Below are 12,625 nucleotides of genomic sequence, written 5' to 3' on the forward strand. Positions count from 1 at the left end.
CCCTGGATATAACTGGACATGAAAAGAACTAATAACTTTGGGCCGATTTATTGGCAGTCAGGGTGCATTCAGCCGCAGTTTTACAGTAAGCCCAATTAAAACTGGCTTCAACAGTTAGAGTATTTAGTAAGCCACATTACTGGAAATTCAGAGGTACTACAGTTGTAGCAATGATTAATTTAGTGGCTTAACAATTTCATCTCCAGGTGTTTTTAGAATTTCCACTATTGTTGCCTTCTAGCTCCAGGCTGTGAACTCAGTCATGAGATGGCTGCCCTAGCTCCACACATCATAACCTTACATAAAACCACTCAAAGGCCGTGGAGCAAATGTCTTCATTTTGTAACCCTTTCTAGGATTGAGAAAAACCTTCCTACATCCCCCTCTACCTGGTGTTTCCTCACTGGGTACAATGGCCTCATATGCCCATTCTTAAACCAATTATGGGCAGTAGGGTATAACTTTCATGATTGGCTTAGAGTAATTAAGATTCACTCACAAGGCTAGAGAGAGTTCAGTTTTCCTCAATTCGATGGTCATCAGGTACCTGAACAAAATTGATATTTTATCATCAAAGAAATAGAGGGGAAATAGCAATTGGGTAGATAGGTAACATACAGTGTATGTTACAGCCATGTTTATAACAATTTTTTATTTCTTCCCTTTTGGCCCCTTGGAAAGAGATCTGAAGTGTTTCTATGAATTTTTAGTAGTTCTATTGTCTGCATTTTTTATTGTAAATAGGTACTGTGATGAATTCCTCTTTCCTTCCATGCTTTTCTTCCATGAGGTTGCTCCATGACCATCTTTTTGTGTCTGGATTTGAAGGTTGCCCTTGAAGATTGTTGGTTCCATGTCAAACTAAAGCATTTCTTGAGGGTTTTTCTTCATGGCTTAAAAATGTTGTGCCTTAGAGCTGTGATTTTATTAACAAAATAATAAATCATGACTGTTAGCATTGTAGGACATGGTGGTTAATAAAGGGAAATGACAATGATAAGAGGAGCAGTAATAGACGGTAGAGTAAAACAACAAAATCAAGTGTGAGGCATGTGAAGAAAGACCAAAGCACAGGACAGCAAAGTAGGTGTTAATAAATGGGTGGGGAGGAGAGGCCAGGCCAGCGTAGCAGTCGCTGATGCTCCTGTAACTGTGGGGCATGGATTGAAACTACAGTAACATTGGCTTTGAAATAATCCCTCTCCACATGTAGTACTGAAATAGGCTTTGAATCTTGACATAGACATGAGGGAAATTAGCAAAAGCAGAAACAAAACAAGGAACAACCCAAGGAAATGAAACTGATCAATAGTATCTCTAAAACAAGTCCACGGAGTCAGTTCCATTCAGTCAGATAAGAAAAGAGAGTGACTTCGTGACATCTAGAACTTTATGAATGGTTCCATTACTGGGTTTTGGATGAGGAACGTGAGCTGACATTGCAGCAGGTAATATTAAAGACAATTGTAACCTTCTTATGAAGAAGAAAGCATGCCAAACTTTGCCACAGGTTATTGAGGAGAATAGAGTTCCTCCCTCAACTAATTTACAGATGGGATGAAGTTTTTTCACTAGAAATTAATCATAGTTAAGTTTTTGCAGACATCAAAAGTATGTATAGGCTACATGACGTCATATTTCTTCCTGTTCTTCCATTTCTTTCACCATGTAGTTGTATATAATGATTTACTTTCTCTTCATCCACTTATTCTAACTAATGTAATAATGTGTTTCATGTTCCCAATCTTGTTCTTAACAGGGAGGAAGCTCTTTTTTTACATTACTGTTTGCTCTGGGATATTACTATTTTGAGCTATTCTGAACCTTGATCAACCCCAATCATATCAATATAATTTTCTAAGCCATTGGTAAACAAACAACTCCTTTGAAAGTAACAAACAGATATTTTGTAAATCTTTCAGTAAAAGAAATTTGAAAAGCCAATGGCTCAAAGTTAACAGTTTTTCAGTGGCAAAGAAGTAGTTATTCTGGCTCAATTTAGAGCAAACTACACATGAAACCTCATTCAAAGTGTGACTTTGCTAGCGGTTTACTCAACAATGTGCATGTCATCTAGAGTTCCCAACATTTTTACCATCCTGCAACAGCAGTCATAGGAGAATATGCCTCAATCAAAATCAGGCTAAAAATTTGTTTCAATTCTGCATGTGAGCCAGGACCTTCAGTCTTTGTGGTCGCTATTTGGTAGGGGACCAAATGTGGCCAGTCACATGTGAAAAGTTTATTTTAGATTGTCCCACTTTGTGACATGCACTAGGCTCTTTTCATATGGGGAGTTCATTTTTTCCCTATGAAAAAAAGAGATTCCATTAGTTTATTCCTTTTGTAAGTAATTTTGAGGGCACTGGGGAAAACGGAAGTAGGTGGTCCCTCGAAGCAACTTGTACAATAAAATATTATGGCCTCAATTTGACACAAAATGATGTTGTACATTGCTGCACATAAGTCCCACGGAAACTTGTTATGTTATAAACAACAATAGACACTCTTAGAAGGGAATACTTAGCTCCTTTCCAGTAGAGTTCTGAATTCTGGAGAAACATTCAACTGCATGTTTTGTAGCAGTGAGATATTTGATTCAGTCCTTGAGTGTATGTGGGTTTCAGTTTTGTTTGAGGTGTGCCTTTTTATGAAATGCATAGTGGTAGAATTTTCAAGACAGATGCAGTAAACACTGGTCAGTCTTCTGACTCAGTGAAATAATTGGTTTCCTAGAGATTTCCATACCTGGGTTTGCCAAAGCCGATAGGAAGTTGTTTATGTGTACAAACAATGTTAGGAACAACTCAAGAACCCAACTGCCAGTGCAGAGAGAATCCATACCTTTTGTGGTCCTGCTCAACCCTGAATTGATCCATTACAAAAATGACCTTCTGCCTTTTTCCTGAACACTTCAAAGATACTCATTTTAACATATGAAAACACGGTTGGCCGGGCGTGGTGCCTCATGCCTGAAATGCCAGCACTTTGGGAGGCTGAGGCTGGCAGATCACTTGAGGTCAAGAGTTCGAGACCAGCCTGGCCAACATGGGGAAACCCCGCCTCTACCAAAATATAAAAATTAGCCAGGCGTGGTGGTGGGTGCCTGTAGTCCCGGCTACTTGGGAGGCTGAGGCAGGAGAATCACTTCAACCCCAGAGGCAGAGGTTGCAGTGAGCCGAGATCGCACCACTGCATTCCAGCCTGGGCGACTGAGTGAGACCACCCTGTCTCAAAAAAAAAAAAAAAAAAAGGAAAACACGGTTAATCACAAGTTGCCTTGAGTCTGTTGTGAATATGCCAATGTTTATTGATCACTTTGTAGCTCCTGACTCTCTTTATAAGAAGAATCATCTTTTGAGGGGTATTTTTAATGAACTATCTCCATAACCTCACAAAACAGTCAATAAATGTGTAATTTACTTTTTCTCTGATGCTTAATTTGTCTTTGATGCTTCTTAGAACACAGGTTTTCTGTATTAATTTAGCTCATCAAAAGAGAATTCCGGGAAGCTTTAGGGCATTTTAATTTATTCCCAAAGAACATTTCATCACATAGCTACTGGCTCTTTTTTTTCCCTCCACCAAGGGAATATAGACTGATTTTCCTTATTTCCCCTCTGACATCTTTCTAACAGGGTGAGTGACTCATCACTCTGCTTGAAGTTAGTCTTGTTAGACCTACCGCTGGGCTCTGAGACAGAACCTTAAATGTGGCTGATATCTCCAATGTTTGGGAGAGAAAAGACAAACTTAGGGATTTAAAATAAAATATTTTTTTAAAGTAATGCATTTGTGCCTCCTCTAATCTTTTGAGGCTTGATGGGGAAATGGATTCTTCCTTGCCAGTACCTATTGGATCTTCTCCCAGAAGGCAAACTGCAGAGTGGAAACTGGCTGCCTATAGACAGTGTTTCTGCTCATTGTCAAGTCTCAATTAACCACACAGTGATTTGTTTTTGTTTGTTCTGTAGAAGAAAATCTTTTTCATTTTTGTCAATATAAAGATTTGCCTTTTTAGGAAACAAACATAGTTATGCCTTATTTTCTTGAGTATAAAACTTAGACGTGTTTACTCTCCTTCTGGGCAATACCAGGGCATTGGAACAATTTTAATTCCACTGGTCCCTCATCAATTTATTTTTGAAATTTAATCTAATAGACTTTTAAACACATAAGACATTACTATTCTATGTTATGATCATGGTTCATTTAGATATGTTTACATATTCACATATTCTTTGTGAAACGTTTTTTCTTGTATCCTCTGCCCATTTGGGATCATCATCTTATACTTCCTCGAGAAGTTCCTTTCATGCGGTCTACTGGTGGGAAACTCTTTGGAGTTTTTATTTTTGTTTTTGTGCAAAAATGTCTTTATTTGTTTAATGTATCCCGTTTCTGCCATTCTGGAATGATATTTTCACTGGATATAAAATTTTGTGTTGGTGGTTATTTTCCTTTAGCACACTGAAGATAAACTTCCACCACCCTCTAGCATCTATTGCTGTTGTTGAGAAGTTAACTGTTAGTCTTAATACAGTTCTTTTGAGGATAATTTGTATTCCCCCCACCCCCACTGACAGCATTTAGTATTTTTTTCTTATATTTTGTGCAGTTTTTCTATAATGTGTCTAAATATGTGTTTGAGATGGCTAGATGGATCACTTTCCTCAGTTCTGCAAAAACTCTAAACTATCATGAAAGCAAATACAGCTTCTGTCATTTTTTTTCTTTCCTTCTAAAATTCCATATATATATATTTGCATATAAAATAAAATGAACCTTTTTACTCCATCTCTTCTGTCAATGAATTGTTTTTAGTATTTTCCACCCTTCGTCTTTCTGTACTGCTCTGTGGGCAATTATTTTTCTGACCCTTTTTGTAGTGCACCAATTTTTTGTTTAAACTGCTATTCTATACATCCACTGAGTGTTTAATTTCAGGTTTTGTATTTTATTTCCAGGTATTCGATTTGGTTTATTTTCAAATCTATAATCTGCATGTCTTAGCTTGTTGCAGGGAAGCTTTCCTGTGAGATTCCTCACTCTGGGAAAGCCTCAGCTCTTGACTGTAGGCTCCTCACCTTTCAAGGCTAGCAAAGGGTGAACACACAATTTCCATCATGAGCAAAAGCCTATCAGGGCAAAAGCAGCTTCCTTGCTTATTACCTGTCTAGGTTCAATGTCCCCTTCAGTTTGACCCTGATCATTAAGTTGTTGTAGTTCTCTGGGTCTTTAAAGATAGTTTTAATGGCCAGGCGTGGTGGCTCATGTCTGTAATCCCAACACTTTGGGAGGCCAAGACAGCAGGATCACTTGAGGTCAGGAGTTTGAGACCAGCCTGGCCAACATGGTGAAACACTGACTCTATTAAAAAACAGTACAAAAATTAGTCAGGCATGGTGGTATGCACCTGTAATCCCAGCTACCCTGGAGGCTGAGGTGGGAGAATTGCTTGAACCTGGGAGGTGGAGGCTGCAGTAAGCCGAGATCATGCCACTGCACTCCAGACTGTGTGACAGTGCGAGGCTCCAGATTGGAAAAAAAAAAATTTAGTATCAAACCCAGCTTCTTAATTTTTTTCAGTGGAAAGGATGGTCCAAATAACCTAATCAGCCATTACCAGAAATAGAAAGTCCCCACATTGCGTTTCTGAAATATTTGAGTTAGTTAACATCTGTATCAGTCAGGATTCAACTAGAAAAACAGAGCCAGTAAAAGATTGTGTGTGTGTGTGACAGTAACTGGCTTATGCAATTTTGGTGGATGGCTATCTGCCCCGTTCTCAAGGCTGTCTCTCTTTTTAATGATGGACTCTGGCAGGCAGGAAAGGAAAATTACAAGTAGGCTTGGTGACTAGAGTAACCTGCAGAAGCTGAGCCTCTTTGTCACGGAGTTGAACATACACACATACACACACACACACACACATCTGGCCCAGGAGTCAGACAATTAAAGGAAGACCCAACAGGCAGGGGAAGTGATTGCAGGCTTAGCTGCTTCTTCCCATCAACCAGACACATAAATCAACAGATCAGCAACAACGCCTGTGTGTTACACAATGACCGCTGCCTCCCTCATCAGCCCTCCAATTCTCAGAAGAATCTCCATGGAACCCACAATAGCTGGAAACATACAGAAAGGGAACTCTGGGAGATATAGTTTGGCTGAGACAGTTGGCACAATAAAAAGCATCACACTGTTATGTAAAAATCAGAAAATGTTTTATTTCAAAAATACTCTGTGTCTCTTGAAAAATTAGATCCTAAGATTATAATAGAAACATGCAAATAATTTCTAAAGCTAAGAAGAAGCTGTCCCTTAGGGCTGCATGGTACTCCCTAGGCTGTTTCATAGATTTCTATTGTCTATTGGCCCCATAAGGTAACTGAGTTTGAGATTTAAACAAAAATTAAAACTTAGATTCTCATGGATGCCGTTGATTCCTCCCCCTTTTCTTTACCATATAAACTTTCTTTCCCCCTCCTTTGTCCATATTTTTCTTTCTTGAGGATGAGAAAATGTGGACATATGGTGATAAATGTACTGGATGGAGGGCAGAGTCTCAGAAGAGAATCTTCCCCACCTGGTAGAGTAGGGGGCTACATGTTGGTGGGGTTCAGCGTCTTCCCAGCAAACAATGATTTTAACACCGGGAATAGGATGAGGTGGACTTTTATCACATTGGCTTTCATCTGCCCACCTGCCATACATGAAAAGTCCACACAACCACGGATGGAAAATCTTTTGGGTCTATTTCCACTTCTACTTCTGTGTGCCTGTCATTGGGTGTGATTTCTATGAATTTTGCTAATACTCATTAGATTTTTTTTATCCTCAATGTAACTCTGTTTTTTTTAAAGCCCTATTTTGGTATAACTAGGATAGTGAAAAGTTATCAAACACACACATCCCAAACACTTCAAAGCAACTAATGTAGAAGTATAATTGATTTCCAGAAACCATTATGTGATTTTACTATGACCTTCAATATTTTAAAGGGAAAAGATGGCCAACCTCAAACCAAGAGAAATACTGTCATCCCTTGGTATCTATGGATGATCGGTTCCAGGACTCCCCTCAGATACCCAAATCCACAGATGCTCAGGTCCTTTATATAACATTGTATAGTATTTGCATATAATCTATGCATATTCTCCCATGTACTTTGTCAATACTAGGTTATTTATAATACCTAATACAATGTAAGTTCTATGTAAATAGTGTTATAAAGTATTGTTTAGGGAATAATGTCAAGAAAAAATGTCTATACATGGTCAGTACAGACACAACCATCCACTGATGGTTCTTCTAAATAGTTTTGATCCAAAAGTGGTTCAACCCACAGATGTGGAACCCATGGATGTGAAGGGGATGACTGTATTTACCTACAGAAAATCCAAAGAGGAAATCTACTAGATGCTTTGAAATATTTGATGAAGAAGTACTTGGAGACGAGAGAAAAGGCTATTGCATGAGGGCAAACACAGGAATACTGGGCTGAAGAAAACACTGAAGAAAGTTTTCTTTCCAAACAGGAAAGCAGTTGCCAAGAGCAGGATTACAATCTCTGTTTTCTATGTATTATATTATATCTAAGGCCATACTCGTGCAGCAAATTCACCACTTGGAGTACTGTTTATACATTTTCTGTCAACAGAAATCAACAGACACAAGTGTTCTGTGTTTATTATAATCATTAGTTGAGGTTAATCTTTGAATTTGTCAAGGAGGTGTTTGAATTTCCTCAAATAATATTTTCAGATTTTAAAGAGTCACACACACACACACATACACACAATAACACATTTATACAGACACACAAACAACTTTATACAATTGGAGAGAAGCTTAGCAGATTAACCATTTTGGCATCAAAATGGATTTTGCCCTATCTAATTATGCTAGTATATGAAAATTTGTGTCAAAGAGAGTAGCCAGCAGCATGTGCCTGTGTTTGGTACATAAGAGAGAATAGAAAATACATTGTTTTCTATCTTTGGCTGAGGAAGATTTGTTTCCTTTTTCTTTGCACCTTTCCTATTATCCAAAAAAGAAAAAAGCTAACTCTTAGGTTTTACAAAATACACAGTGAGCTGTTACAATTTTTAAATTTCTTATTGGATCTGTGTTTGAGGTGGAACCAAAAAACCCTAGGACTTCAAAAAAATATTGTAAAGCAGTCAAGACATCTTTATAATTGTTGAGTACCAACTGCAGTGCAATCACTTTAGTCAAAGCCTCCATCATCTCTCCCCTGGATTTCTAAGTAGCCTCCAAACTGGTCTTCCTGCCGCCACATGTACACACTCAAAATCTATTCTCAACATGTCACCCAGAGGCATCCTTTTAGAACACAAGTTAAATAAGGTCGCTCCTCTGTTGAAGACCCTTCAATGGCTCCCATAACTCTCTAAAAGTCCAATACGGTCTAACTCCATTTTTGCTGCATTTTTTCTTCCTTTCCTCCTTGATATACTCTCTGCTTAGGCCACACTGGGCTCCTTGCTAGGCCCTAACAAGACAGGCGAATCCCACCTTGAGCCATTGCGTGGACTGTTTCCTCAACTCCCAAGTGTCTGTTTGGGCAACTCTCTCCTGTCTTTCAAATGTTTGCTCAAATCTGTCAGAGGCTTTCCATGACCACTTTATTAAAATTTACAACCCTCCATCCACCACTCTCCCATCCCTGCCATCCTCTCTCCTGTTTATTCTGCTGTGCTTTCTGTTTTTCATAGCATTTGTCACCTTCTCTCATTCAGTCATACCCTTCTTTCCTAAGTGTGTCCTTGAGTACTGCCCCACCCATCAGAATGTAAGCTCCACAACGGGAAGAGGCTTTGTCTCTTTCGTTCCCTGATGCTCTTGAGTTCCAGACACCCAAGAACATCGCCTGCCATATAGTTGGTGTTCAATAAATATTTTTTGAATGCATGATGTATGTAGAGGGCTAACAACATTAACTTTGTGTGTTAAAAAATAGTTCTGGCTCTTTGCGGGGAGAAAAGTAGTGCCCTTAGGCCCAGACTCCTTGGACTGTGTTGTTCACTGAACAAACAGCTGTCAATCATTCATCACTATCTTTTCTCAAGTTTCTTGATGGTAGTGGGATTTTGTGGAGAATATCTCAAAAGTAACAGTTGTGATCATTTTTAACAACTAATTCTTACAGAGAGTGGGGAAGGCCAAGGAGAACTCAATGCAAATTCCATTGCATGTGTGGGAGGCCAGGTGCCAAGCCACACTGGGGGTGTTGGAGCAGATAAAGGCAAACAGAGGAATTAAATCTGTACTCCAGAAGGCACTCCAAGAGACGTCCCAGACAAATAATTGGAAACATCAGGTGACTTAGAAATCAATTTCATTGCCACAAAAATGACAGCCTCCCTTTTTTTCCACACAGGGGGAAGGTTCCTCCTCATTCTTGTCGGAAACTTGCCATGAGGATCCCTCTGTTCCCCCCAACTTTACTCCCCCCAACCCTCAAGCTCTCAAGTGGTGACCACCGTCCTTCCGGCCAGGTAGGACTGGATGGGAGGGGTCGCTTTTGAGAGAAGGGTGGTGTGTAGCCATCCGGTTTTCAGGCATCACGGACTTGCTCCTTTGTCCTTCATCCTCCCTTTCTCTACATTCCCATCTTTTTTTTTCTGCTAAAGTTCCCAGCCACACCCATGATCATTTCCTCATCCTTTCTGCCTTCCTCTGGTATTAATTTCTCCATCATTGTGCTCTCTCTTCCTGACATAAATCTTATTCTTCCATATTGTCTTCTTCCTCTTTCTCTTGTTTCTCTATTGGCAAATTTGGCTTCCTTTTTAATCTGGATTTTCTCTCTTGCACTTAGACTATTGTTCCCACTTTGGAAACATTTTTTTTTTTTCCATTTCTGCTTCTCAATACACTGTTTTCCCGCAGTCCTATTATCTTACAATCCAGTGGGATCAAGTTAACGCTCAAGGAGTCTTTTTCAATCCACTCCACTCAACTTACTACAGCCCTCCTTTTGGAAGTCCAGCAAAATTTACTTTATTCCCACATGGTATTTAGAGTGAATGGGGATAGCTTGTGATTTCCTGATTCTCTAGAAGCAAGAGCTCTTGGAAATATCTCACTAATAGGGATGCTTGGGCCAGGAGCTCTTTGTCAGAGCAAACTTCAGCTTGAAAATCAGAGCGGTCTTTAACTTACCCAAGGAGATGCATCACCAAAACTATTATATTCCCTTCACTAATAAGAAAACTAGCATAAGCCATTCCAAAGAGTATGCAATTCTTAGAGAAAAGAAGCATTCTTGTGATTATAAATAAAGCAAACTTTATTCTGATGTAATGAAAATAAAATTCTACAGTGAGACTTATACTGTTTTTGTCTTCAAGTATGTGTTGATCTGTGAAATAATGCAGTTTAAAAACATGTCAGAGAATTGCTGAAAATAACTTTACTGAGAAAGAGGTATGAGTTATTCCTCTTCCTCGACATCAGTTGTTGCTCTGGCTCAGAGCTTTTCAGACCTTTATGGGTATCTGAATTACTCGGGCATCCTGTTAAACTGCAGACACTGATCTAGGAAGTCCGAGTGGGGCCGGAACGTCTGCCTTTCTGAGTAGGTCCCAGGGAATGTTGATGCTGCCACAGTTCCAGGGAGCACATTTTAACTGACCAGGATCTAGTACATTCCTACCTCCAGGCTTAAGCACCTGGAAGAAGCTTGAAGCAACAGTCATGGAGTTTTAATGTATTTTAACTTTTTGACCCAATCACAAGCCTGGGCCTTTGATTTTTTTTTTTTTTTTTTTTTTTTCTGCTGCCTGTAACACTAGAAAGAGAGACACAGGGAATGCCATGTCAGAACAAAGTCACAACATGGCTGTGAATTCTGTTCATGTCCTCTCAACAGTGATCATTTTGCTTCTGTATGACCTTGTAATGAAGGCCATATTGGAAGGTGAGTAGAGGACAGACATATAATATCAATTTCTCGCTTCTACAAGGAGGCATCAGGGAGACCTTCAAAATGTCCTCTTCATTTGGATATAAATGTTAAGACTGTCTTTTAAATCACCAATGATGAGCATCATTCGATTTTTTGTTGTTGTTACACTTGTTACTGCCCTGGTAGTTTTGTGTTTTTGTTTGTTTGTTTGTTTGTTTTTGAGACATTGTTTCGCTCTTGTCGCCCAGGCTGGAGTGCAATGGCGCAATCTCAGCTCACCACAACCTCCACCTCCCAGGTTCAAGTGATTCTCCTGCCTCAGCCTCCCGAGTAGCTGGGATTACAGGCTCCCACCACTATGCCCAGCTCATTTTGTATTTTTAGTAGAAATGGGGTTTCTCCATATTGGTCAGGCTGGCCCCTAACTCCCGACCTCAGGTGATCCGCCTGCCTCAGGCTCCCAAAGTGCTGGGATTACACGCGTAAGCCACGGTGCCTGGCCTGCCCTGGTAGTTTTCAAAGCTATTGTGAAACATCTAATACCACAAGTAGAATATCATATTTTCTCAGGGGATGCAAATGACAGTGGGTGGAGGAGCTAAGAACACGTGACTTAGGTTTTATTTTTCAAAACGAATGCAAAAGAGACAAAAATGCTGCATTTTTGTGGCCGTGCTCTTTCAGGCTTGTAATAGCGTGTTCACAACTTGTATTCCCTTTAGAATGTCAACTGAGACACCCACTGGGGAAAAATATTTATTTTAAAAAAGAGACAAATATCCCCGCAATACCTAGACTTCAAACATTTAATCATATTGTTAGTTCGTTTGGTCCCTTTAGCTTTCCACATATAAAAGATGACATAAAAATAAATATTTCACACTTTTCATGTCAAAATAGGCCTTATGGCTAAAGCAGAAAAAGAAAATCCCATTATAGCATTTTATATTCGAAAAAAGAACAAAATGTTATTTTATAATAGTGTATGGAAAAAAGATTTTTGTACTAATTTTAATATTTCCCCAAATGTTTTTTGCATTCTTGTTCTTTCCTTAAACATCTTCATTCATACACTACAGCTGAAAACAAAATGATGAATAAAAATTAATAGTACATAAGGCCAGGCATGGTGGCTCATGCCTGTAATCTCAGCACTTTGGGAGGCCGAGGTGGGTGGATCACCTGAGTTCAAGAGTTCGAGATCCGCCTGACCAAAATGGTGAAACCCCATCTCTACTAAAAATACAAAAAATTAGCTGAGCATGGTGGCAGATGCCTGTAATCCGAGTTACTCAGGAGGCTGAGGCTGAGGTGAGACAGGAGTATCCCTTGAACCCGGAAGGCAGATGTTGCAGTGAGCCAAGGTCCCACCATTGCATTCCAGCCTGGGGAACAAGAGCAAAACTCCATCTCAAAAAAAAAAAAAAAACAGGAATAGTATATAAAGCTATAAAGCTATCACATGTTTGCCAAAAGATAATGTTTTCCATTATGATAGAAGATTGGCCCCAAGAGTAGTCATCACATAAATAGTTGGAATTTTGAATTTTTTAATTTGTGAATGCAAATCTTCATTGGTGAAAAAATATATTCCTTGTTATCAGCTAGACCTTAATAGGTGAAGCTAAGTAGGTGAGTTATACTTTTAACTGTGGTAACCCATTTTTTAAATAGCTACAAATCACTGTA

General features: G+C 39.3%; 1 protein-coding gene across 5 annotated transcripts in view; it reads left to right on the plus strand.

Annotated features, from left to right (window-relative positions):
* The window catches only part of PLCB1 (phospholipase C beta 1), a 787,620-nt gene that overhangs the window by 653,196 nt on the left and 121,799 nt on the right, over positions 1-12,625 (plus strand). For 2 of the 5 annotated variants that reach the window (XM_030821960.1, XM_003252590.4), the window contains exon 32: positions 9,407-9,524. The exons of the other annotated variants lie outside the window; for them this stretch is intronic. In XM_030821960.1, the coding sequence (XP_030677820.1) occupies positions 9,407-9,505 (99 nt within the window). In that variant the 3' untranslated portion in view covers positions 9,506-9,524. The remainder of the gene's footprint in view (positions 1-9,406; positions 9,525-12,625) is intronic. 5 annotated transcript variants of the gene reach the window in all.

The sequence above is a fragment of the Nomascus leucogenys genome, chromosome 11 (genome assembly GCF_006542625.1).
Source record: "Nomascus leucogenys isolate Asia chromosome 11, Asia_NLE_v1, whole genome shotgun sequence".
Lineage (NCBI taxonomy): Eukaryota > Metazoa > Chordata > Mammalia > Primates > Hylobatidae > Nomascus > Nomascus leucogenys.